The sequence below is a fragment of the Melanerpes formicivorus genome, unplaced genomic scaffold, assembly GCF_026170545.1.
Source record: "Melanerpes formicivorus ecotype bairdi unplaced genomic scaffold, bMelFor1.0.p_v2 SCAF_36, whole genome shotgun sequence".
In the NCBI taxonomy this organism is placed as follows: Eukaryota; Metazoa; Chordata; class Aves; order Piciformes; family Picidae; genus Melanerpes; species Melanerpes formicivorus.
In genome coordinates this window covers 2572012-2599447 of record NW_027142388.1, presented here as the reverse complement: position 1 = coordinate 2599447, position 27436 = coordinate 2572012, and the positions used below count along the sequence as shown (strand labels likewise).

The following is a 27436-nucleotide window of genomic DNA, read 5'->3' as shown; positions in this document are numbered from 1 at the left end:
CTGCTCTCTCTTCTCTAAGCATCATAGGTGCCTTTGTATCAACATCCAGGAACAATGGCTGAGGACTTGAAGGACCTTGAAGACACAACTCTCAGTGGATGTGATGGTTCACAAGCAGGGGAGCAGAATGCATCATGGTAGTGTAGTAGAGAGAAATTAAATTACTCTGAGGCTAAGCAGCCCCAATAAAAGCAGTATTTGGCTTTCCTTGCCCAACGAAAAGAGGCACTGGCCCATATGTCTGTGCACACTTCAGTTAAGTGTGTTTGGGACTGGAGACCTCTGTTCTCATTGCCAGTTCTGCAGCTAGCCAGACTGCAGAATACATTTCCTGCTCATAAAGACCAAAGGTAGAAGAGACCTCCTCCCAGGGCAGCATGCATCAAAAAATGACCCTGTTCTCTGCCATCTCTATAGCACCCAGAGTATTAATATTCAGAGAAGATTCATGGTAGCATTTTACAAGACATCTGTGAGATGGCAGCATTTCCCATCTAAGCAGAGGGCCTGGAGACAGGCTGCCCCCAAGACTCAGGTGTCAGCCTGTAACACAAACCTTTTCAGCCTCAGACTTACTGAACTCTAGAGGAGTTTGGCAATTAAATTAACCATGAAGAGCAGAGGAAGAAGTGCCTCTGCAGCAGTGCGCAAATTATTGAGAAGAAAGTCAGGAATGGCTACATGCAGGACAGCCACGTTGGGCTGATCATTCTTCCCTCTCACGTCCCAGGAAGCTGGTGCAAGATGCAGGGGTGTTCAGTCTTGGCTTTGCTGCTGCTGTGTTCTGTGAGAGCAGGAACATCAAAAAAATTTCCCTGCTTTAGTTTCTCCATGTTTGCAATTAATACAACAACTATATCCAGCCTGGCAAAGCCCTCTGAGATCTTTTGATGAAAAGCATCTATGAGATATATTTTAATTTTACTAAGTATGTTCTCCACACTTCCAAAAAAAGCAGGTTGATCACAAGGTAGGTGAAAGGATGAACAGTGCCTAGAACCATATTAAAGTGTCCCACCATCCAAAAGGTAACAGATCAATTCCTCTGTGCTGCATTAGTATGGAATAAACAGCAGCTGAGAAGCTTACAACTCTGCTTGGGGAAGTCTCTCCGTAGCAAGAGGAGGGTAGGATTAACACAGAATTTCTGTGATTCCTTGGCTTGCTACTCAAGATAAGCATCATAGCCTTAAATATTTGAGAGACATACAAAACCTAAACAAAGCAAAGTAAGGTTCAAACAGAATTGTTTGCAAAGAATATGGTAGGAAAAGAGAAGGAATAGAGGCCAGGAGGCATTAGACAAGCCAAGGAAAACATTCTGAGAACACCATGCCACTTAATGCAGTCAAATTTATTTCAAAAGCAAAGAAATAGTTTTTCAGAAGTTGTTGCATAGCCAGGCTGTAGCAGGAGGTGTATCCTTGCATCTGCTTTGAAGCACAGATACATCTTCTCTTTCTGCCCAGCATTTTTCACTGGCAAATCTCAAAGCACTTACAGATGTTCAAATTTCACATACTTCTAATTTTAACTTTCTAGATTAGGTTTCTTGATAACTCTACTCAACAAAATACACTTCAGTATTTTCAAACTGCTCACAATGTCCCTGCAAAAGCTGTGTTACTCTAAAGCTACAGGGTGTTTCATGGTAGCCCACAAGTTCTACTGCTTTTCTCTCCATTGCAAGCTTATGTGCAGCAGCTCCAATGTATTTCATGTTTTATTTCATGTACAGTTTGACAGATTTGGGTGCAGTAACTCCAACAGAAGAGCTTCTCTTTCCTGCCATGCTAGACTCTTCAACCAGGGCAGTCAAGGGAAAAGACCTCTGAGCATGGATTAGAGCTGGCCAACCTGGGCAGCTAGTGAGGATGCCCCAGCCCCAATGTCCTCCAGTGAGTCTGGTGAACAACCTGTTGCATCAGTGCTGCAACTGCCAGGTGGAGAACAGGCAGTCTCATTCAATACGGGGAGTACTGATGTATCTGCTCATGGCCCAAGGATGCTGGAGAAGTTCTTCAGAGAAGGCTACAAAATAGTGCCCCACACAGTAGTAAATTATCTCTTTGAAGGGGTGGTCATTAAAAGTGAATTACACATGGCTCCTGCTGGCTGTCACAGCAGGAAGGAGAGCAGTTCCACACAGCTTTACATGCTTTTTGTCCTGAGCTGATGTCCACCTCCATACCTGGCTGGGTGCAACTCTTAGCTATGCAGCACCCAAGCTCAGTATTACATCCTACCCACTTCTCTCACATTCCACCCACTTCTCTCACCAGCTGCCAAAGCACAACCCAAGGAGTCATCACCCCAACATCTCTGGGGCTGCATCCTGTTCGCCATGGGCAGGGAGCCCAAGGCCCTTGACTGCATTAATGCCAAGCCACCCCTGTACAGATGAGCCATCACAATCCTTGTCTGTTCCTTTCCCACTGGAGGCTGCCTCCTGCCCTGCCCTCCTACTCCAGCAAAAGCTTCTGTTTGATATGCACTCCAGCTGCTTCCCAACAGGAGATATTCCCTTTCTGACTGACATTTCCTTTGAAATAAGAGAAACACAGCAGGCACTGGACTCCCAGTGTGTCAACACACACAGCTCAGCACCTCCAGGGGTCCTGGGAGTCCTTCCAAAACCTGCTGGATTGCTGTGGTTAATAAACATTCAGTCTCTGAGCAACAGAACTCTTCTGCTTTCCAGGGGAGAAACCCCAAATGCTGTCAGTCCTGCTTGGCTTCTGTCAGGTGGATCCACTTGCACAGCAAATCAAAAATAAAGCTGTAACTTAAGCAGGATCCAGCCTCTTGCAGGAAGATCTATGCCACAGAGGCTTGGTTCCAAATAAGCCACCTCCCCTCCACAGCAGCAGGCCACTAGGCCATGAGGTGGCTGGCAGTCCTACCAACAAAGATCATTTACCTACCAACAAAGATCATCCTCCTCTTTCTGTTCCTCTGCTATCTCAGCAATGCAATGAAAGACACTTCAGCAGACAGATCCTCTTTGCCATGCCAGATATGAAGCTAGCGGAAACCATTCAGTGAATTATTATTTTAGAATGAAGCCCCCAGTTCCTAAAGACCAAAGAACAGTTGGTATAAGCATCTGTTTTTGGAACATAGATATGAAAAATATATAAAATGTATATTTAGATGCCTGCTTTCCAGTTAACAAATACTAAATTTCAGGTTTTGGATTAGGGTAATTTTTCAATTAGAAATTCAAGTGGGTTGCTAGTAGGCAAGAGGGTGAACATGGAAATGTATGCACCAGTTGTATGCCCTGGGCTTCATCTGAGATGTTTCCAAGACACTCTTCCCCCCCCTATCTAAGATGGGAAACATCTGAGATAATTTCCCATCCCACATGGATTTCACAATTACCCATCCCTGGGAATGTAGAGTGCCTAGTACATGGGGCCCCACAGACATCTACAGATAAAGGCAAGGCGAGGTAGGAATCCTGGAGACTCTCAGACAAACAGGGATTGAAATTACATGCTAATTTTCCCACAGCTAATTAACTACTGGAACAATTTTAGGGGTTATAGTGCCCAATTGTAATCCAAATTTCCTCTCATTTTGACAGGACTCAGATGCTTTCAGTGAGTTTAGAAATACTTGCCTTACTGTACATAACTAAGGTTACACTACCAAGACACGCACAACCAAGTGCCCTTGCCCCACAGCTGTGTGTTGGATCTCATTAAATAAGAAATTCATCTTGGCAGTTTGTGTGCACAGCCCAGCACATGCTCCAAAGGCTCCTTCAGTGAACCCTGGCTTTATTGAAGTCAATGATAGAATGGAGCAGGGCCAGGATTTCACTCCACGGCCTGCAAGTCAGACATGTTTTCAGCAGTTACATCTCCACATTGTTGTTTTTTTTTCTCTGCATGTCTAGAACAGAAACTAGGGCACTGGCTTATTGCAACACACAGCAACTTACCCAAAGTGTGACTTCTCCTAGAGTGTGAATGCTACCACACAGATCAAACCACTTCAAGTGGAGCCTTCTCCCAGATCCACACATGACAATGCATCTCATGATATATTTTCAGATTACAGACAGTGCAATTCTCTCTCTCTCCACCTTCATCTTATATAAGCATATTTCTTTCCCTCCTCTCTGTGTGCCTCATTCACTCAACATGGAAACAGAAAATTCAACTGTCTCTTTTTCTTTTTGCTCAGACCGAGACTCGCCAATGGACAAATGCAAACCACTCTACTTGAAGCACTGTAGGGGAATTTGCACACTGAAATTCAGGCACAGGCACTTGGAGGGAGTTTTGCTTTGTTTAGGGCAGACAGAACAGAAATAACACATTGCTTCTTGCACTTTTGTAAATCTCAGGCAAAGAGGAAAAGCAGCAAAGGGATCATCAAAATGCCATTTTTGACAGAGAGTGGCAATGGGGACAAGAAGAGAGAAAGTGATCAAGAACATCAATGTCTTGCCTTCAAAGCCTTCTGCCCTGGATCATCAAATTAATCAGTTTGATGGTTTTGGTGCAGCTGAGCCAGCAAAGGACCAAACATGGGAAAGTGGCAAGCTATATTTTATGCACATCTTGAGAAATGCTGACAGCACTGGGAAGGGTGGGGAAGAATAGCAGGTACCAACAGAAAAGGCAACAGCACAGCAGAGCTGAGGATGAGGCAAGAAGGATGATGCCAGCTTTGGTTTGACGTGTGCAGCCAGGCCAGGGTGGAGGCTTTAGACTGGACCTGGAGAGAATCATTACAAGGTAGAAAAACATGTGCAGCTGTGCGGGGAAGCTGGCCTCTGCTTCATAAGTTTTAACGTGGGCAACAATACTGCAGCACATGGGGATTTATGGAGACTAAATATGAAACCCAAGTCTCACTGACAATCATTTTGTCTCATGTCCCCACAGAACAAAGATTTCATGCTTAACCTCTCTTCTCTCTCCCCACAGGAATCCAGGCAGTTGATCTAATATGAAGATTCACCTGAGAAAGGTACAAAACAGCCTGGGGAAAAGCCTTGATTTCACCAACAGGTTCATTCATAAAGATCACAACACAGCACATAAGGGGGCCATTGTTCCTGGAATAAAATCTCCATTTGAGCTCTCTTCTTTAGCCACGATCAATGGGAGGGAATGAAAGTCTCATCCTGGGAAAAAAAAAACCCACACCAAAAAACATTAGCTTGCTAACACTGTGTTGAAAGATCAGGTAATGGAGATGTAAAGCAAGTGTGGGCACCCGCACCATCTCTTGGTGAGCTTGAGAATGCTGGAGGTAAAAGCCCTGCTGAGAAAGGCTCCCCAAACACAGGCACAACCCTTACTGTATCCCATGAGAGACAGCCAAGTGCTATGATTTGTAAGAGGTGTTGTCAGTTTCACAGTACTTCAGATCCCACAGCTCCTCCCAGTGCAGGGGCATTTACTCCATGTTTGACTGTTCAGCCTCTGCATTTTCTCTTCCATGGACTCAGAACCAACATACATAACTCTGTTCTGTTCTGCACTTGCATCCTACCAAGCCCTGAGGTATTCTCTGAGCATGTATCCCCCACCCATCTTCCAAGCACCTTCCCATCTCCAACAGGCATATCAGCAGAAACCCACAGCTCTCACCACCACTTGCCAAGGGCTGGATTTCAGCCCTCCAAAGCTCAGACTAAACACCCCACAGAGAACCAACACATTTCCATCATGGTCATAGCAACACAATGCCCCCTTTCCTCCTCTCAGTTTCAGTCTGATGTTTTGGAATGCCAATAAGAACAGGACTGTTCAAACTAGGAGTCACAGGTTCCAAAAGCGATGCCTGCTGCATCACTGTCAGTCTGTTTGGGCAGACACACTTGCCACAGGCCCACATCTCACGTTGATTTCACTAGTGGAAGCAAACAGGAGATGAGAAGCTATTTGCTGCCCTCTTCCGAGCACACTCAAATTACGTGTCACTGCGGGTAAGGGCTCCAGAATGAGCACAGCTGCCTCCGTGCAAAATGATATTGCTGTGTCATCAAACACTGCAACAGGGCAGCTTAGAAGGGACCATCAGCTACTGGACATGAGGATGGTAGATCAGAGCTACACAACACAAAGCATTGGCAAGCCATAGAGGACATTCCTGGCATTTTGATTTCAGAACTCTCTGGTGGAAATACCTCCTAGCATATTCTCTTGTCAATAGTCACAAACATTTCAGAGCAGCAGCAGGCCATGAGACATGTACAGAAATAGGAAGAAAATTACTTGTGGATTTAAGAGGGTGATTTTTTTGTTTGTTTGGTTTGGGTTTTTTTGGACTAAACCCACTTAAATCTTATGCTCTCCAGCAGTGGTCTATCCTTCCAAGGAATTTATAGATCTATGTAAACATACAGTACATATGTACATCCTGTCTTCAGAGCAAACTTTAACACTGCAGCCTGCTACTCTCAAGGCACTTATCCAAGGTGACAATACCATACAGATACCTAAAACCCAGGGCATTTGAAAGAACAAAGAATCAATGTGCCTTCTTCCCCCCTCATAATCTACCAGACATTTGGGACTTCACCAAGGAAGTGCTGACCTGCTTTTTAGACACCCCAGGTTTGGAGCTCTGCAGGTTGGAGGTTGCAAACACAATTTGGTGTGGTTTCCCAAGGTTTTTTAATCTGGTATCTTTCAGAGAAAGGACCTGCTTGGATGCACCTTGAGCCTTTGGTAATTCAGCAGCCTGTCCAGCTGGCCTGGAAGCCCAATCCTGTTGGACTGGGCATGACACTAGGAAGTTATTCTCAAAGCAACCTAATAGCTTGCATTTATCTTTGCCATATTTCCGTCACTGCTTTCTCTTTGAAAACACTGCACAGCCTTGCACAGTCACTCCCTTCAGAAAGAAAGTCAATTTTCTCTTCAGCAGCAACACAGCAGATCCTCTGCAGGTCAGTGGAGCAAGTAAGCATCTGTGACGTGCAGCTTTCTGAGCCAGCAGCAGCCAAGACATGCAGGCTCTAGATTTATGGGTTAAACGTGCTGCCACGGCATACAAATCACTCTGCGCTTGGTGTAATTCATTATCACATTGCTATGGCTGGTCACATTCTTCACAGGTGCAAATGATGCCAAAAAGGCTTTTTACCTTTCAAGTGCCAAGACTTAACCACGCAGAGTCATGACCCCTCCTGCCTCCCCAGGGAAGTGAAACCCAAGTCAGCAGTTGCTCTTCGTGGGCACACTGAGTCCTAAGGGTTTCCAGCACTCCATGGCAGTGCTGACAGGCAGGCAGCTCCGCAGTGACAGGACTGGGGTTGTGCCTGCTCCCAGTCCAGCCTCTCCCAGCAACTGAGCCTGTGTCTGTAGCAGTGTTTGTCAGTGCATTAGCAGCATCCTCTTAACTCAGCTAAAAATCTGCAGGCAAACCCAGGGATTCATTCTGCCACACTAACGTGCTTTGCAATAGCACTGGGAAAGCAGAGGGCCTTTTACATTCCTTGCACGTACCAGTAAAGGAAAAAAAACTTCAATAACAGGCACAAAATAGCTAAAATAACAGTATAGGTGACCTAAAGAAATGAGAGGGAAAGGGTGAAGGGAAGAGAGTGTGTTGTGCTTCTTCATTACACATCTGTATCTTGATTGTGAGAAAAGAACACTGGGGGACAAGAAGCCACAAAACGGGCATGCTATTCCTGTGGCAAGATTATTCCTCAGAGAAAAATGAACAAATAAATACTTGCTAATACTTTAAAATTATAGATGTAATAGCAACAGGAGCTTCAGAAACATCAGTTTGGGCATCCCGGCAGAGTAGGCTCCCCGAGGAGCTGTGCCTCCCCTAGAGGACTCCTGGTGACACTGCAGAGGAATTGCAGCATTGGCTACGAAGCCCAGCAAGGCGCAGTCCTCGGAGTTAAAAACAAATCTGGGCTGGAACTCCATTCCCTCAGGTACTACACTGCAACATCCAGGCAGGCTACCTCCACAGGCAGTGTTGGAGGAATAGAGACCAGAGACAGAAAAGGGAGGAAAGAGGCCTCCTGGAACAGAGCTGTGAACAATACCTTTGGCTCCTGAGGCAGAGCTGTGTCACTTCGCATCAAGCTGGCCCAGGCACATCAGCAAGGTGAACGTCTTTCGAGGTCCCCCCGCGCAGTAGCCAGCCCTCTCTCGGCACAGTGAGGGGATTCACGTCACACAGAGGGCCTCGCTTTCCCACCTCAGCCTCTGCCCCGGTGCCAGGGGAAATTTCACTGCAGTACTTCACACTTCTGGGGCTGGCACAGACCTTTGGGACGAGCTGAGGCGAAGGGAAGCAATCCGTGGCAGAGGCGCCAGGACCTTCCGTTTCCCCTCAGCAGCCCCCGAGCCCGGCCTAGCCCAGCGCCTTCCTCCGCCTCCTCCCTTCCTCCCCCTCACAGGTTCCCTGCAGCTTCGCGCCTGAGGGAGCGCGCGGGCTCCAGGTGAGGGCCGCTAGCTCCAGGCGCGAGCGCTAGGGGGCGCGCGGCGGCGCGAGGCAGCGCCGCTTCCCGCCGGTCCGGTCCCTCGCCCCCTGCCCCATCCCCCGCGCTCGGTCGCCAGCTGAGCGGCCAGTCTCGTGGCCAAGCCCCAATCGTGTGTAAGCCTGAGGACAACCGGACCCCTCGAACAGTGCTTGCGGACCGAGAGCACCGGGGCGTTCACCAGCAGCTGTCAGGGCGATCACCCTCCAGGTGTTCCTGTGGCAGGAGCTACCCTTCCCCTCCAGCTCCCATCACACTAAAATAAGCAGCAGCTTCATGGAGCCAGAAGGGAATAGCCCACTGTGGAGCGCGATAGCTCAACGCTGTAGTGCACCTCTGGTAACAGCCTTCACTATTTGCTCTGCTTGGCACAGAGTGTGAGGGGGCACAGGAACATGCATGATACCAAATGGAGAGCAGGAAAAAAAGTCACTTACATCATCATGCATCATTATTTTATTTCAATTTTGCTTCATTCCAAAAATAATTAAGGAACATCAGAACCTGCTGTGGGCATGTGAGTGGGTGTTGCGTTGTGAAGGTCCAAAGAAAAACAGCTCTCTTGTGCCAGGTGCTGCACAAGCAGTCAGAAAGAGCCTCTGGTCTCCACAACTCTTGGCTTCAGGTTGAACTTCTCATAATGATTCAGGGTGCCACTATGACTGAGTATGTGTGGAAGTCAGTATTAAACTACAAGCAGATTTAAAGGAAGAAAGATAGGGTGAAGGGGGTAGGTTTTTGAACATTCATTCCCTTCCCCCCAAACACTGGAAAAGACACACTGGGCGAGGAGAAGCACTCAAAGTTACTAAGGCAATCTGTGGCGGCACCAAGGAAACTATTTCTCCACTGTTCAAGTCTAGTACCTTAAGTGTTCACTGTCTGCCTCTACCCTCACCTGACCCAATGCAAGCAGAAGCATCACAGAAAGTATGACAGAAATACTCTTCACATAGAAGGGACTCAGGACTGCAGGCCTCTAATGAGCTCATGAGCAGTTTGAGTCACTTCTGGTTGGTGCAGTTTTTGATTTCCTTATTCTACCAAACTAGAACCTCTCCCAGCTCTGCAAAGCAATCAAGATCACGCTACAGAATTCAAAGCACTAAAAGAAACCACAAGATCAAGTCTTTGGAAATACAGCAAATGTTTGATTAGTTCAAGTCCTGTTTCAGACTGCAGTCAGATTAGATGCTGCAGTGAACTGGCCCCTCTGAATATCACAAGCCACATGACCTCAGCACAGAATCACCCAAGAAGAAGAAGGGCCTTCAGTCTTGTGATGTTAATCACTGTTGTAGGGACTTCTTGAAGAAGATACCCAGGTATCTACACGCTGGTGTAGATCCTAGGTGGTGCTCCGGGCTTCAGCTGTCATTCTCCGAAATTTCTGCAGATAGACAATGATGAAGATCACCAAGATACCTTGGAGGAAAAGGAGAATGAAGAGGCAGAGCTGAGAGAGGAGAGCCAGGCTGCAGTACCAGTACTGGCATGTGGAGATGATCTCATCTTCTGTCAGATAGGCAATGACACGATCCTGAAGGTGAGCTGGGGACGTACATCTCACATCCCTGTATAAGGTCCGGTTCTGCTGCCACTGGAGCCAGGAATGCAAGTAGAGGATGTCACAGTTGCACTCCCAAGGGTTGCCCTGCAAGTAGACTATTTGAAGGCTCCTTAGGTTGTCAAAGAGCCCATTGGGAATAGAGGTGAGCTTGTTGTAACCAAGGTGGATAACTTCAGCTGAAGGACGGAAAGCAACTGGTAGTTTTGCTACAGTGAGGTCTTTTGATGTGCAGTCAATAATGTTGGTAGCACACTTACATGGCACAGGGCATGTGGGTATCACAAGTGGGAGGAAGCCAAGGAGGGACAAGAAGAGAATTTCACCATTCATCTTCACTTGTAAATGCTCCCCTGGTGAGACTGGGTAAGTAGACACCACACGCACTCTAGGACAGACACCACAGCCCAGGTCTTTCGTTGCTTTGTTCTGAGGATGAGTTTCTAAAGCTGGGTAACTTTGCTGTCCTTCACAGGAGATGGGAGAACTCTGGAAAGAACAGAGTTAAAAGAAGTGGTGTACAAATAGGGACTCATTACAGGAAAGAGAGTGTTCCAGGTCTTCCAACCATGGATTTGAGGTGGGATATGAACAGATGGCTACTGGGAGGCTTAGCTGCAGCCATCAAATCCATTTTCACCAGTCCTCAGCAGTGTACAGGAGCTGCCTGTATTTTCAGTATTACTGGGGGCACATTACTAGGCTAGCCAAGGGAATTTGTGTCAAGGAATCAAAAATTAGAATATGAAACTGCTCATGCCTTATCATAGCTCTGAATTGCATTCATGAGCAAAGCTTTGTTCATGCAAACTACAAGAGGAGATTCAGAAATAAATGTACTGTTACCACAAATGAAAAGCAGCATTTTCAGTTTTGAAAAGAAGTGACAAACAGTTCTTGGCCAGTGAAGAGGGTGCTGACCACTGAGGCTAGACATCAGAAGAGTTTTTCGTGCTAGATATTGCTCCTGCAGGTGAATAATCTCCTTCTGGAGCTGTGACCATGCCAGCAGACATGGGTCAATGGACTCTCTTCGTCCTGCAGTCTCATGCCATCACTGAGCACGAGCGGCTGTAACTTCTCTAGGAGAACAACTACATACACCTCCCACAGTGCTTTCCTGTGCAATACCAACCAAATGAAAAGAAAAAAAACAAAGACCAGAAGGCAGCTCTGTTGACTTACCAGAGTAGTTCAGTCCTTGCTTTCTTGCTGGCTTTACAGCACAAGAGGAAAGTCTCAAGGCAGTTCAGCCACTGCAAGAGTGTTTGCAGCTGCATAGCTGAGCTCCTGGATAATCCTCTTGCAGCTGGCTGGCAAGATAAGGGTCAGCCTCATCCCAGGGACGCCTCCCACATGAGGCCTTCCTGCAAGTTTGCTGCATGTCACCGGAAGCTGGGGCTTCACTGAGCAAGTCTTCCAAGAAATAGGAGCTGGCACTGCTCACAAGAACATGTTTGCTGGAGAGATGCTGACAGCACTGATAACTGTGATTCTGGGCCCACATGCTCAGCCCAACAGAAACATTTCAAAGCCTCAACTGCAAAGTAGTGACTCAAAATGCACTTCAACCTGGAAGGTGATGTGACTGGTTTGTACCACACTCCCTGAGCACTGTGGCCTTTGGTTTCCCACCTCATCAGTAAGACTGTATTTGGCAGAGTGGTGAAACTTAGCCCTTTGCAGTGTGCTGACCCTGAGGTTTCCCTTGCAGCAGTAACACAAATCTACTCTTAATTATCAGCGGAAGATCTGCTGAGAGAAATGGACTTCCAGTGACCACACTGGTGTCAATAGCCAAACCGAGAGGAAAAACCTTCCTGGCACTTGCGTCCTCTCATTATTGTTAACATAGAACTCTTGGTGTTTCGTGGTCTACATCAAAGTAATAGCTTCACAGGAAGGACAACAGATTGGGAAAAAGGTTGCTCCAAAGGACTGCTCTTTTGATAGCCAAGTGAGCTGGCAGCTCTCGACAAGTGCAGCTTGCAGTTACTGAAAAAGATTGACCACATCTTTTATTGGGAAGTTACGTTAAACAAATACTGGAACAGGTTAAGTCCAAGGGTCACAACTACATTTAGGCAGAATCTTGTCTTCTCAAGGCCACTGTACCTTCACAGACATTTTTTTGCCATCACCCTGACCTTAGGCATTGGTAGCACTCCTTAGAGTAAGGCCACCACAACTGCAACCATTGCCCCATGGGGCCAAACTCTCCATTACCTTGTACAGAGCAAAACCAATGAATGTCCTGAATGTGCTTATGTCAAGATAATCTAGGGTATAAACAACAGCAGAATTTGGCCTTAACCATAGGAAAAAAAATCTCTCATGCTCTAAATAAGGCAATTGAGATTTACATTACTAGAAAGCTGGAACAGATCATTCCATTTGTTTCATTGGAGCAGGCAGGCAGAGTGGGAAACAACTCTCAAGCTAACAAACCAACCCAGTTTTTCCTGCAGGGCCTGCTTCCCATTTGGGCACAGCTTGACTACCACAGGGTAAATTTGCTCTGCAAACTTACCTCATCTCATTCACTTGGTGCCACCTTTATCCAGAAGCAGGTAGTCAAGCCAGGTGTGGCATGGAGCTGAATCTAGAGTCAGACCCCTTTTGGCTCTGCATGCAGCACAGACTCAGCAGTGCTCCTTTGGTTACGTACAAAATGGATTTCCTGGGACTGGATCCTGCTCAGCTGCCCATACCTGACTTAGACACTGCTCCTAGGGGAAGCTTAAAGACAGAAGAATTTCAAGATCATCTTGTCTAACTTCTGATGTAAACAGGCCAGAAATCCCATGCAGGAGGCCCTGCCTGGAGCCTGGACCCATAGAATCAGATAAAAGGAGAAACAGGGTCAGTTTCACTCTCTTCTGCTCAATGTATCAGCAATGCTGGCTGAGGGGACTGGAAATTAAACAGAAAGAGGTTGGGGTTTTGCATGTATTTATTTCACTGATCAATTCAGGTAGTAAACATTAATAATAATAACAATAATCATTTAATAAAATGGATATGTTTTAAAAGGTTTCATTTTTCTTTGTTCACAATGACAAAATGTTCAAACAGAAATTTACCCCCCAAAAATATATATATTATAATGACCCAACAGATGGACAGGAAACAGCCTAGGAAAGGAACAGGGGGTGAGGAAGTTGCATGGCAAGAGCAAGCCAGCGTTAAAGCACAGCGGAGTTGGTGAGGAGGAGCAGGGAACACCATTGCAGAGCATGAAGAGTGGGACCCTTCCTTCTCTGGGGGGGAGGCATGCAGGAGGCAGCAGGACTGCACAGGCAGGACCAGCACAGCAGCAGCACAGGAGTTCATGCCATGGCTCCCTCCCCAGGCAGGCACAGGGTCCAAGATGTACTGACAGCCCCAGCTGCAGCCTGGGATAGCTCTGTGGAGTAGGACACCATCCCTGCAGCGATGCATTCAGCAGGGCAAAGCTTGGCAGATGCATGGGAATGTGCCTGGGGATGTTGGGGTCGCAGATGAGGCTGAGTAGGGTAGCATGAGGGGTGGTGTTAAATTACTTTCCCATCCATGATTCTCACTGCCAGAGCCACATGGCCAAGCCACATTTGTTCTGGAGTCTCTTCTCTGCTTACTGTGCAGCTCCAGGCAGCAGTACAACACCCCTCCTTCCACAAACAGATGCCATCTCCCAGACCAGAGTTTGAATCCCTAGTGCTCCCCAAAGTCAGTCTCTAATCTCAGTCCAGGAAGCCCCCAAACTCTGGACAGGGAAACTCCTACATGGATTTCAGCAGTACCACTGCCTATCTGCAGAAGCCATCTCTGGTACTCACTGCTGTATATTTTTTACTAAGTGCAACTGGAATCATCTTTGCCAGCTGGCTCAGCTTTCTGCAGAGGACAGACTTGTGACTATGGATGTAGAAGCCATGAGCACTAAGCTGATGGATATTTCCTCACCCAGAGGTACAGGGGAAGATTCACCCTCAGCAATCCTGCCTGCTCTCACCAGCACATGGCACTTCCACAACCAGCCCAAGATAAAAGCTGTCAGCTCTTCCATATCCATGCTAAAAGGTAAAAGTCTCCTTTACTTCTAGGAATGAATTGGTTTGAAAGAGGAATAGCTCCAGCTGGACAGGGCTCATGTGCAACAGAACATCCTCCTCACAGACAGGACCATGGTGAGAAAAAAGTAGACAGGTACTGTAGAGTGTCTCCCCTTGCACTAGCAGAGATAACACTGAGAACTCATCAGTCCTCCTGCTTCAAACAGCAGCAAGCCAGCTCCAACAAACCTGGAGGAAGCTCCTGTGTCAGGCTAGCCCACTGCTCAGGTAAGCACATCACACTAAGAAAGGCTGCATGTCCTCCTTAAGCACCTTGGTCCTGCACATTAGTGAAGACAAGCAGAATCCTTCCCCTTTCCTAGGCTGGCAATGCCACTGTCACTTATGAGCCTAATAACAGGGAAGAACGGAAGAAAAAAAATCCACCATTGTTGGCCACTGCTCTTGCCCACCTTGCACCTTTCTGCCAAGGGGCTTCCACTCTCACTTTATCCTTCCACACTGCACCAGGGTCTCTTCTATGCCTCTACAGCCCATGTAATGGCTAAGCAGAAGATCCATACAGTGAATAACTGGAACCAGCCAACCTACTCACCACTTGGACAAGCCCTGATCAGGACTCTCAAGCCCCATGGGGGAATCAGACCTAGTAACAGAATTTAGGGCCTGGTTATTCCTGGCCAACAATGTGCTTCCTACCCAGGGAGATCTAGTGGGGAAAGCCAGAGATGGAGGAGCAGATACAAAAGGAGAAAGGGAACAGAGGAACCGGGCCAGGAAACACAGGAGCAGAACTCCCTGGAGCTGGAGGGAAGAGCCAGGTGTCCTTCCTTCCAACAGCCCCAACTTCCTGTGAGCATGGCAGTGTTGCTGGTGAGGCCTGCCCTGCCAGGCACATCACACTGCAGGGCTCTGCTCTGGCTGAAGTTAAAAATACTACAGGAAGTAAGAACAGGACAGAAACTGCTGCCCAAAGAGTGCTCTTATCTCTGCTCAGCAGACCTACCAGTCTTCCCAGCACAGAGACAGGAAAAGCATCAGACTGAGGGGGAGAGAAAGGCTGAATCCCAGGGAAAGGGGCAGGGGAACAAGTGCCAAGTGTGCTGGGCTGAGCTCGGTCCTGCCACACTCACCCAACACCTGCCTGGAAAGGTGCCTTGCAGATCTCCTGTACTAACCTACAAAAACTGTCCCTTTCTCCAGGAGAAGCTCAGCACAAGCAATGCACTTATGGGACCACAAAGCCTGGGGGTAGGGCATAGCTCTGCATTTGGGGTTGGATTTCAGCCCTGGGGTTTCTTCTTCACCCTGGCTACCGTGGTGCTTTTCAGAGCAGACACTGGTGACACACTGCAGCTGGATGACCAGAACTAAAACACAAGATATCTTCACCCAGATATTGCAGGGCCCTGGGGTTCCTCTACCAACACCTCCAGCATGCCATGGGAGGAAACCACAGCTGGGAAGGTGCTCACTCCTGTCATCGCCTCCTTGCAGGCAACAGTCAACAACTCACCCTCTCTGCCAGAAAGACATAACAGAGAGCAGTAGAAGATGTTTTCTTCTAACCAGCCTCAAGAGACTCAGTCCCTTGATGCTCAGTGCAAAGATCCTGGAGTTTCTTGATAGGAAAACCAAAACCAACCAACTAAACAAAATAAAACCCAGAAAAACCTGGGCAGGAAACCAGGCAACCATCAGGACCCCTGAGCAGGTCAGTGCACAGAGGAACCCCCAGCCCCAAGTGTCTGGGCCAGAGCCAGCCCCAGGCTGAGGAGCCCAAGTTGGTCAAACTCACAGGAGGGTACAGCTGCCTTTACAGTGCTCATGCTGGCCCCAGACAAGGGGAACAGGGAGGGAGGCACAGCACCTCCTCTGGGAGTAAACATCGACGTGCATTGACACAGATAGTCTTCAAGTTTGTACACCAGAGAAACCAGGACTTTAAATACCAGAGCATTCCCAAACAACAGATTAGTATATGGGAAAGAGAGCTTTTTCTTTTCTTTGTTTCTTTAGGATGCCTTAGAGACTTCCCAAGCTAGCTTCTTAAAAAACAAAACAAAACAAAAAAGAGAGATAAAAGAAAGGAGAGAATAATTATTAAAAAAGAAATACACATCAGTAAACTGTTAAGTGAACAGCCTCCTCCTCAATCCAGCTGACCACAAAGCCAGCACTGCTAATAAATTAGAGGGTGCGGGTGCAGCTCTTGCCCACAAGTCTCTATACAACCGGAAACCTTTTCTAAACGTCCACAACTCTTGCCAGGCCTCAGATGGTCACTGGGGAATTCCCTCTGTCCTCTGAGGACCTGCCTCTCACTGATCCTGCATCTGCTGCTGCATCTTCTGCAGCATCTCTTGCATCCGCCGTAGCTACGTGAGACAAAGAGAGAGAAGCAGTAGTCAAAAAGGGATCTGTTGTGGAGCTGGTGATCCAAGGGACTGGAGACAGTCCCTCAGAGCTAACAAAGGGATCTCCTCAGAGTATTAACTCCTGCCTGAGCACAGAGGCATCTGTATCTAGGGTGGAATGGAGCTGTGTTTCCCTGACAGAAGCATCCCCAAGCTTTCACACCCTGTCCTCCACATCACGAGCCCACGATGGTGGGAGGCAAGAGTGGGAAGCCACAGGACTGCCTCTACAGGGCAATCCTGAAGAAACTCCAGCCCCAACAACAAGGAGACCCAGGCAGAAATGTATCTCACCTCCTCATCCTTCATTTTGATCAGCTTCTCTGTCTCAGTGTCTGGTGTTGGGAGAGGCAGGATAGGGATAGGGCTTTCTATCCTGTTGTCCTGAGTCAGCTTGCTAGAAAGAAGGAGCACAGAAGTGCAGTCAGTTGAGGTTCGGGCTGGCTGGCATTGGTGGCACTCAGATTAGAATGAGGTCAGGTCACAGAAGTTTTCAAAACAGAAGTTTTCAGGTAGCTAACAGAAAATCCAAAGCAGGCTTACACCAAAGGGGTGGCAGTGGCCAAAGATGCCTGGGCTGAAACTGGGAATTCAAGATGTCACTTGCAGGCATTCACCACTTGGAGTCACCCTTGACTTATTATTGAGTCAATTCTAGTCCTGGAGCTTGGGATCTCTTCCCAAAACCTCTCTCTAGAGGACCCTTATCCTGCTGCTAGGAATGGCCACACTCTGGTTTTAGGAGACTTGTTCACTGGCAAGGAATTAGTCATGGCATGAGAAACAGTACCAAACACAAGCTTTTCTTAAGCTGAGCAGTTGCTTCTTCATTGTGCTCTTCTTTAAATAGCTACACAGCCTACCTAACTAGCAGCTGTGACACTCCTCACAGATCTCTAGCATTTAACATAGTTATTTTGGGAGTCGCTGTTCTCACAGTTGAAAGAGGCAGGCTTGTCTGCCATGCAAAGATAGCGAGATGCACTCTGTGTGTGAGCAGAATGCGCTAACCTGCACGGCTGCACGCATGCAAGACTCTTCCTTGCTGCAGCACAGCCATTTCTGCTCTGCAACGTGGCAGTACAGAGCTATCCTGCCAGTTCAGGCAGGAAGTAAAGGGGATGGTTTAAAACAGATGAGCCAAGACCCAGTTAAAACTAAAATTTGTGACCAGTATTTCAGTCGTGGAAAGGAGACAGGAGAAAAGAAATTTTGAATGAGACGTCTGTGTGTACACTGTCTTCTGTTTTCTGATCACTGTGACTAAAACCACAGAGAATCAAATGCAACAGGAAGACAATGCAGAGAAATCTTTGGAGATGTGTTAAGAGCCTGGCTGATTGCCTGGGCTCTGTTGTCTGAGAAACAGCAGTATCCCAAGGGTCATGCTGACATCTGGACAGAACTTCAGAATGCACACAGCTATTACCCATCCAAGACATAGTTATCCCTTGTTTTATTAGGCTGGATGTATTTCACCAAGTCCTAAGAACACCTCTTCAAAAGAATATCCTGGCCTGTTTCCCAAGATCTGCATGGAGAATCCCCAGCCAGGAGGCATCTCCACCAGGGGTTCAGGCCACATGCTTTGGATTTGCTATACTTCCTGGTGCCATTCCCTAGGCTGCAGCCCAGCACGTCTCCAGCAGACCCACAGCCTCTTGACTGATGAGCTGCTCCAGAGACTGACATCCCTGACCTGGTTGAGGACTCACCTGGTCATTTGCTGGATGCACTGAGCTCGGTAGTTCTCGTAGTGGACATCACAAGTGACATCCTTCAGGTCGTGCATGTGTGTCCGGATCAGCATGTTGCGCAGCTTCACGAAGTCGCAGTGTGCCTGGTTCTCCACTGCAGAGCCACAGGAGAGTGCTTGGACGTCACACCTCAGCGGCCCTCCCACTACCCACACTGGACTAAAACTCTCCCACCCAGGACTCCTTTCCTTATCCTCCCTCCACTCTTCCCCATTACTGCTCAGGCCTCTCCCCCTGGCCCTGGCACAGGTGCAAGACGGTTTATGATTCAGTTTGGCTGAGGGCAATGGTTTCTTCCTAGAAAATAGACTGGCAATGCCCACCATCCCCTCTTAAGAAGCCCCAATCCAAGTGCATTCTTCCATTCACACTAGAGCCTCTCTTCAGCCTGCCATGGCTTCAGAGGCTGGCTGACTGTTATGCCCCCAGTACAGACCTCCTGAGCCAGTCCCAGTGCCTCTGTCTCTATCCTACCTTGTGCCCTGCCATGTGCCAGAGGTGGTAGAGTCAGTCACAGCTGTGCAGAGGTAAGCTCTCTCCTCTCAACCCTCCCTACCTGTCCTTTCCCCATGGCTGCCTGCCTCTTGCTCCCAGTGCCAGCTCCCAGCACCACACTTACCCTCTACAATGCCCCAGGGGTAGAGCCGTCCCCGGACCCGCTGGCCTTTTGCCTCCACCACAGTGTTACTGCCGATGACTGCAAAGGGAGCACTCTCCTGCAATGAGAGGCATTGCTGGGCCCAGCTCAGCCTGGGGCTGCACACAGAACCCTCCTCCAAAGGCCAAGCTCAGGCAGAGTAGAACAGGAAGGTGCTGGTAGGATAGGCACAGGGACATCCACACATGCCACAGCACAGGACACCACAATGCAGTTGCAGAGAAAAGCCTAAGGCACTGGGGTCTGCTGGCAGCCTGATTCCCAGCCTGACCTTCTCAGCCATCCTGAGGGAAACTGTGCCTCTGCAGGTGCCTGCATCCCTTTTTCTACAAAGAAGCCAGAGCAGAGAGGCTGTGACACTGAGCAAGTGGGACAGTGTTCACCAAGATCTTGCCCAGGCAGGGATGTACAGGCTATGCTCCCTGCTGCTCAGAAGGAATAAAAGCCCAATGCAGCTCTCTGACAGAAGAAAGAAGGCCATACTGCATGCACACACAGGTCTGGCTCAGCCTGGAAGAGGGTGAGGCCTGGGTTGTTGGAGCCTCTGGACAGGCCTATGTGACCACATTGTCTTCCCCTGTGCAATTCATGCCACAGTGGTGCCTCGTAACTCATGAATGTCTTGTCCTTGCTGATGGCATTGCTCAGAAATAAGTGCTGAAAAATGCTGCACAACCCAGCCCTCATCTTAAACATACAGGCTGAGGTACACCAAGGGAAAACTGACACTGCCTGGTGGGAGAGCACAAGTGTCATGTCCTCATGCTCCACTTGACTTCATGGCATCAACAAGGACATCAGCTCTTTCTCTTGGCCATCTACCACACGAGCCAATTCAGGCAGGTCTTTGGCACACAGAGGGCAGCTCTGGCTTCTTCTGCAGCAACTTGCTGAGCAGGTTGCTTACCTTCAGCTCTCTGTCTTGCTGCTTGAACTCCTCATCTTCATCAGAATCACACTCGGGAAACTGGTACACTTTAATGCCAAACTTGTCAATCTCTTCCCGGATCTGAGTCCATGCAAGACAAAACCAAAAGGACACAACACTGAAAACCACAGAAGCTGGGTTTATTCCCTGTTTGTGTCACCCTAGGATCACAGGATTGCTGTAGCCTACACAGGGTAAGAGGATTTGCAGTTTCTTCTCGAGCTGGCCTCTCTGAAGGCACCACTTCCCTCCTCACAGCACAGAACTGCTGCAATTAGATTTGCAGGTACTGTCTATGCGTATACATAGAAATACATCCACATTCTATCTATCTCTACCCACCCTCTCCTTCCCCTCCCTCCTCAGCTCATCCCTGCCACCACTGCAGAGAATTTGTATCTCACCCTCTCTTTTAGCTTCCGGATCTCCGAAGGAATCAGGCAGTCAGCTTTGGCAATCAGGGGCACAATGTTGACCTTTTCATGCAGAGCCTTCATGAACTCCACATCCACAGGCCTCAGCCTGCAGGAAGAATGAGGAAGGACACCATTAGCAAGGATGCACTGGGCAGTTCTCCCTCCAGCCCCTTCCCAGCAAAAAGGGAAAAGGACAGCAATGTCACAAGAGCCCGGGGCAGCACTGGGACAGTCCTCAGCTAGAGCAGTATCTTCAGAAAAGCTACCTTGGATTTTAGATGCTGAATGGCTCAGACAAAGGCTGGGTATTTGTTCCCTTGCAGGTCAAATACAGCCCAAGCCACAGCTCAGGGTCTCCCTCCAGCTGTCCTCTGCTGCAAGGCAGCCAACATGGCCCCTCGAGTTGCTCAGGCTGGCACATGAGTCAGCAAGGGCCAGGCACTGAAGGCAGCTTCAAATTCCCTTTCCTACCCATCATTCAGATTTAGCTAGGTAGGAAGACACAAGATCTGTGTGGCATTATTTCCCTGGTTCCCTAGTAGGCTGTAAGATCTGAGGGATGTCACTCTGCACAACCACAGCAAGGGACAGGGAGGTGGGGTGACACCCAGCTGAGGGACAACATCTAGACAGCTCTTCTCCTGTGTTAGCAGTCCTGCCAATACACAAGCCCCTGTGGGGCAATCCTAGGGACTAAGTCCCACCCTGGCCATGGAGTGGGGGCTCTCACCCATGCCCAAAGGGGGAGATGAAGTAGAGGCAGCAATGCACTCGGTTGTCCTGGATGTTCTTCCGGTTCAGGCCACTCTCATCACGGAAATACTGCTCAAACTGCTGGTCAATGTAGTCAGTGATGGGCTTCCAGCTGGGAAAACAAAATCACGTGTTTAAGAGGACAGTGTCTCCAAGTGGCTATGAGAAGGCATCATCCTCTTCCTACTGCCCGACCCCCTTCTGGTGAAGCACCCACAGAAAACAAGACATGACCATGGATTAGGAGGAAGGCAGCGGTGGCTTGCTCACCACTCAGTGTTGTTAACAGCATCTCCAAAGCCTGGTGTGTCCACAATGGTCAGCTTCAGCTTGACGCCCTTCTCCTCGATGTCCACTGTGTGCTTGACGATCTCCACTGTCTGGTTGATTCTCTCTTTGTCAGAAATATGTGAGTTAAAGCAGGCAGTACCACTGGAGATGCCCTCTCACACCCATGACAAGCCAGCTCCCTCCTTATCACTGAGCACAGGGAGTAACATGGCTTTCAAAAACCTCTGATCATCCTCCAAGGGAGTGGTACTATGGGAGGCCAGCAGCAGGCAGACTCAGAATACAGACCTCTGAAGTACTTGGAGCCCAGCAGTTCTGAGCATTTTGCCCACTTGGGACAAAATCACTTGGGAAGGGAAATCCCTATCAGACTCCAGCACCCAAAAGCAAAAGTCAAAGCTCAACACCTCAACCCAAAGGGCTAGCACTGCTCTGTAGCCTCATCTTCCCTTCACAGGACAGAGAAGTCCTACAGCCAAACCCTTTTTGCTCAAATACTAACTAGTGCTTCTGCAGCCAGAGAAGGAGGGCAGAGCACCAAACAACAGTGCTGGGATCTAGCCAGTCTGTAGCTGCCACTGAAGCAAGGAACCAAAGTACTAGAGCTTAGCACAGTCTAGATCTGCAGACACCAGAACTGTTCACCCTGCTTTGTCCCCAACTTACCCTCTGCATTGAGGAGCTTTCTGTCTTTGTAGAGGTCTGTCAGGAACAGGCTATTCACCAGCGTGGATTTGCCCAGACCCGACTCTCCTAATTGGCAGAGTGCAAAGGGGAGGAGGGAAAAGCACATAACAAGACCCACTAATTGACTTACAAATGAAACTGAACAAGGCTTTGAATCCTGAGCCAGAGGAAGCGAGAGAGACAAGCTGTCAGGAGCTGTTTATTGGTATTGCATTTTTCCAGCAGTGGGAGGACTTCTGCTGCAAGATGTCTCAATCCTTGCAGAAATGTGATCTCTTGGCTCCTCTATGCTCTCTCTCCTTCCTTTCCCTTGGCCCCTGCCAGGCCCTGCCTTCACCACCCAGACCAGCCACTCTGTTGGGAGAAGCATGCTGGACTGGGTTAGGAGTGCTCAGGAGGGGTCCACTCCTCCTGGGGGAACTCTCAGTTGACAACATAGGCTGGGGAGCAAAGCAAGGTCTGAGACAAGGACCAGAAGAGAGAGAGGGAAGGATCCAGCCACTAAGGGAAAACCATGTGCCCCCCATATGGCCCAACACCCTCCATCCATGGGCAGTCTCACCTGCAACCATCAGGGTGAAGTCGAAACCCTTCTTCACTGATTTCCGGTGGACCTGGTTGGGCAGAGTGGCAAAGCCCACGTACTGCTTCTCATGGTCCTGCAGGGCAGAGGTGGATGGGAGCAGGTCAAGGTGTGGCACCCCTCTTCCTCAAGCCTCACACAGCATCAGGCAACTGGACTCAAAAAGCCCAAGGCAGAACCAGGGGCTGGAAGAGAGGCTGGTCCCTATCCTGGCAATGGTGTGGGTCAGGGCACACATCTCCTCTAGGCTGAAGAACTTCTGCCCTTCCTGCAGGTGGACACCAAGGGCTACCTGCTGCCAGGCACAGCCCTGCTCAGCTGCTCTCACCAGCCAACAAGGCCCAGCAGAGAGAGCAGAAAAGCAGAGGTACATCCTGCTGTTTCCACCAGAAAGTACATCTGGCCTGCTACTGACACACAACCTTCCTAACTCTTTGTTTCTCCTGCATGGTTGCAGGCTCCCTTCACAAGCAGGGTCACCAAATGCCACTTCTCCCCAGGTCTTTCAGAGTCATTTCTAAATCCCTCCCTCCAGAGCTGTGAGTGACAGACAGAAAGCTCTCTGTCACTAGCGCTCCAGGGTTTGTGCGGTCCTGAGCTGTGACTAGAGGAAGGTGCAGTGGCTCCTGCTTGACCTAAGTGGGGATTATTTCTTGCTGTGTCACATCCACTCCTGGCTGAGTAAGAGGAAATCCTGAGTAATCCCTCAGTATTATTTCTGAAGAGCCAGAAGTTCAAGGAGCATGGCTAGTGGGAAGATGCCGAAGTATTGATAACACAGGCGAGATTCTTTGGGTGATGGCATTTCACTACTGGAGTGTTAGCTACTGCCTAACCACCCCCTAGATACAGCCTCCTGTCACTCAGTGCTCTCTTGCAGCACCAAAGCCACAGCCACCCCACAAGTGTGGCACATGCTGTGTACAAGTACACCAAGTGCACTCAAAGAGCAACATGAGCAGCGGTGGGTTTCAGGAGCACATGGTGTGCATGCCACAGCCAGGAGCAACCAACCATGCAGCCAGCACTCTCCCAGGGGCACACACCCTGGGCATCCTGAAAGGTGCACATGGCTCACCTGCAGGCTTCACTGACCTGCTCCAGGTGCTGCCCTCAGGATGGGCTCAACACAGTCCAGTGCTCACAGCTCAGGCACCATCCAGCCTGGCCGCTCCATCCACCTTCCACTGAGCACATCTGGTCTTTCACAGCCTACAGCTCTGCAGCAGTACATTCCCCTTCCCAGGGCCACTGCAGAGACTTTGGCAAACACTTCTTTTCTCACACACCTTCCAAGCTAGACCCAAGGGGAAGCAGTCACTCACAAATGCCTGAGCCAGAGACATCCACACCACTTTTCAACATCAGTAAAAATAAGCATCCCCTGGGATTCACACCACAGGCAAAGCCATGGAGATAGGGTTGGTTTTGAGGAGCTCCTATCTCCCACCTGGCCTTGGAAGCCTTCAAGCATACAACTGTCCTCACCCTGCAGCTCTCTGGTGCTGGTTCTCCAGACACAGCAGGGAAGACCTCTGTTTCTAAACTGAACTATCTCCATTCCTGGAACATGCACACAAAAGAAACACAAATCACAATCTAATACATTTAGCTTAGGGCAGTGCTGACTCACACCTATTTCCATACTGCAAGTGGGCAACACAGCTCCTGAGCAGCCCTCTGCAGCCTCTGGCTGCCTGTTCACATGTGAACACTCTCAGGCATCCACAGCCATGCAAACTGCAATGTCCTGGTGGGTACATACAGCAGGGAGAGCACAGAGCCTCCTCCTTCCAATTTAGAGTTGATCTGAAGCTGCCCACTCAGATGGGGCTGACACAGCTGATGGCCATTGTGGGCCAATAACTCTGCTACCTTCCAGAAATTCAAGTTTGGTTTGGGTCTCAAACTCAGTCACTTTAGCCCTAACAGAGTCACCATGAGGTCTGGTCTCCCTCACCTCACCCCACTGCTGTTTCACCCACCCCACAGTCCAGAAGGACAGGAAGGGACAGAGCAAATTGAGAGAAGTAAGGAGTATTAGAGAGCACTCAAATTACTCCACTGGGAGCTCTAATGGCTGAGGTGAAAGGCAGAGGCAGCCCAAACAGCAGTGCAGCAGGCAGTGAAGAGACATCACGGTGAGAAGTGATGGCAGCTCTGTCAAGCTGCATACAGCAAAGCAGCACCTGCCTAGGGGACGCTGCCAACTGCCACCCAAAATGCTCAGTAAAGGGTAAACACGAGGTGTGCAAGGCAGGGTGAGCTCAAGACAAGAAGAAAAACGGCCCCACCCAGGCAGTGTCTTTTAGTACCAGGGCTACCTCCTAGCTGCTTTCCTTTCCGGGAAAACACAACCAAAGCCAGCACCTCCCAGGGCATGCACCAGTGCTCAGCAAGTGACACAAACATACACCTGCCCTTCCCCTTCTGCTTCTCCTACAGCCAAGCTTTGGGTTGGAGCAGGAAGAGACCTGCCCCAATCTTCACCAGCCTTTGGAAAGAAAACAATCACCTGCTCTCTCCAGTGACTTGGCGTGTGAAATAGCCCTGGTAACGTGCTAGTAAAGCCCTAGCTGAGGCTTGGGGTGTGTTTCTCCTGTCTCCTCTGGGTTGTAACCTGGATGACTAAGGGATGACAACAGAGACACTGAGCTGAGCTCTGGTGCAATTCCACTTACTTCAGCCAAGCATAACTGGCTGAACCTGATCTCTTGTTTCTGTTCAGCCCAACCAAGGAAGCCTAGATTTACTGTGCCTCTGGTTACCTCCCCACAGCTCAGGGGAATCACCACATTTGGAATGAGTAAATCCTGGCTGGTGCAGGATGCTGTCCTTCACCTATGGCTTGTGGTTAATTTCCCTTGCAGCGAGGAAGGTCAGAGCTGAGCATAATACCAAGCGAAGAGCATCCCTTGCAGTGACAGGCAACCAGAGTCACAAGGGGAGATGCCCTGTTCCCAGTCATGCCCCCATCTGACCAGCCATAATGTACTACAGAACCCTACCAGGAGCAGCATGTCACTCAAAGGTGAAGGCTAGAGATGTAGGGGAAATTGTGGGGAGGATTCTCTTTCTTCTAACAGGCTTCTCTCAGGAACAATGGTGTGGTCCCTGCACCACAGCCAACCTAGACCCACAGTTCCACATCTTGGCTTTGAGACATCCAATGTACACTTCCATCCCACCCACATTTGGGCACTGCAACAGCCATGTGCCACTATCTCTGCTAGTGTGACAACAGCAACATGGCACCTAAGGAGCCCAAGCACAGTGTCTGCCTTGCTCAAAGCTCTATGTCACCATTTCCACTAGGACCCAACAGAGATGCTATCTGCAGAGCAACTATATATGGGATACGAAACGCTGAAGGGGGAATACAGGGCTGAGAGGGCTACTGAAGGAGACAGCTAAAATCCATTAATTAGATGAGAGACTTGGATCAAACCCCACTCTGCCCACTCCTGACCCTCACAAGCCAGCTCCCATCAAGCTGACACAAGCTGGGACAGCTGCTCGGTCGCTGCTCTCTGCTTCCCTCACCAGCCCCAGCTGTCGGGAAGGGGCCTCGGCCAGCTGAGCCAGTGGCATCCTGCTCAGCCAGTGGCATCCTGCTCTGCCAGTGGCGCTTTGGCACAGCGAGCCCTTCTCCCAACCACCTCCTCCATGTGGTGCCTTTGTTGCCAATGGCATCCCACTCTCACGTGCCTGGGAACGTGCCCCACGCACTGCAGTGGAGATTACCAAGAGATGTTGTTGACCTCTGAGGCCCTGTTACAAACTAGAGCACACCAAGCCAACCCAAACCTGTGTGTGCTTTCCCTCAGCACATGCCTGCTGGTTCACTGGACATCACAGTAACGTGTCCTGTCTTCACATCCTCCACTACCTGGCCAAGGAGGCCAGGGCTCCCTGACAGGCTGTGTTCTCCATGGGAGTTCAAGCCAAGGAACAAAGCACTGAGGGATTCAAGTCCTGTTCCTGTGGTTCCTGTCAAGGGTAGAAACACTCGAGATCTGTGCACAGAGAAGCCATCCCTAGTAGCAAGTGTCCACAGAGCTGTATCTCCAAGGCAGGGCACAAAGCACAGCCTCCAGTGATCCCATCCTTCCCAATTCCCTCCTTGCCTCTCTGGTGGATTTGCTGCTTAAACCAATCCAGATCTCGTGTGACTTCACCACTCAGCCTGGGGATAAACGGGGCCTCGCTGGGTATATTCAGAAGGGCTAAAATTAAACATCACGGCACCACAGAAAATCTGAAGAATAGCCCCTGCCACAGGCCTGGAGCAAACCCCAGAAATGAAGCTTTTGCTGGGATCCAGGTGCCCTTGCTTCCACTTTACAGGAGGAGCGCCTTGGCGCTACATGCTCCAGCACAGGCTGTCCAGCTCCCTCCCGGGCGGCCCTTCCTCCAGCCGTTTCCCCCTCGCTAGGCACAGCAGCCACATCCGCGCCTGCACAGCCCAGTCCCAGAGGAGAGCAGACCCGACCCTTCGCTTCCTTTCACTGCTAGAAAGCTGCATAAATTCAGAACGTCAGCAGTCCCCGGGGCATCTCCCGCTGACATCTGCTGCCTTGGGCCTGGGGCTGGCCACGGGAGTATCAGCAGCCACTCGCCCCCTACGGCTCGCTGCAACAGAAGGAAAACCGGCTAGCAAACCCCAGCGTTAACTAACACAAACCAGGCTCTGTTCGGGCACACAGGCTCCAGCTCCTGCCCTGGCCCCCCCGTCCGCACGCCATTCAGACAGAGTCTCTGCATCAAATAACCTCACAAAACCGTCGTGCATCTCCCAGCTGTCCAACGCGCCCCTCGGCCCTGTGCCCGCAGGGGCTGCCGCCCTGCTTT

General features: G+C 49.5%; 2 protein-coding genes across 4 annotated transcripts in view; both read right to left on the bottom strand.

Annotated features, from left to right (window-relative positions):
• Nucleotides 1–8923: 8923 nt before the first annotated feature.
• Nucleotides 8924–12878, bottom strand: GP1BB (glycoprotein Ib platelet subunit beta). Its single transcript, XM_068157303.1, has 2 exons — nucleotides 11226–12878; nucleotides 8924–10529 (listed from the first exon to the last, which is right to left on the bottom strand). The coding sequence occupies exon 2, from the start codon at nucleotides 10371–10373 to the stop codon at nucleotides 9822–9824; it is 552 nt and encodes a 183-aa protein (XP_068013404.1). The 5' UTR covers nucleotides 10374–10529; nucleotides 11226–12878; the 3' UTR covers nucleotides 8924–9821.
• Nucleotides 12879–12975: 97 nt separating this feature from the next.
• SEPTIN5 (septin 5) overlaps nucleotides 12976–27436 on the bottom strand; it is a 43185-nt gene continuing 28724 nt past the window's right edge. For all 3 annotated transcript variants that reach the window (XM_068157297.1, XM_068157295.1, XM_068157296.1), the window contains 10 exons: nucleotides 22565–22661; nucleotides 21982–22068; nucleotides 21295–21418; nucleotides 21002–21136; nucleotides 20260–20377; nucleotides 19835–19936; nucleotides 18889–18985; nucleotides 18228–18363; nucleotides 16807–16909; nucleotides 12976–16473 (listed from right to left, as the gene is read on the bottom strand). In XM_068157297.1, coding sequence (XP_068013398.1) covers nucleotides 16417–16473; nucleotides 16807–16909; nucleotides 18228–18363; nucleotides 18889–18985; nucleotides 19835–19936; nucleotides 20260–20377; nucleotides 21002–21136; nucleotides 21295–21418; nucleotides 21982–22068; nucleotides 22565–22661 — 1056 coding nt within the window. In that variant the 3' untranslated portion in view covers nucleotides 12976–16416. The remainder of the gene's footprint in view (nucleotides 16474–16806; nucleotides 16910–18227; nucleotides 18364–18888; nucleotides 18986–19834; nucleotides 19937–20259; nucleotides 20378–21001; nucleotides 21137–21294; nucleotides 21419–21981; nucleotides 22069–22564; nucleotides 22662–27436) is intronic.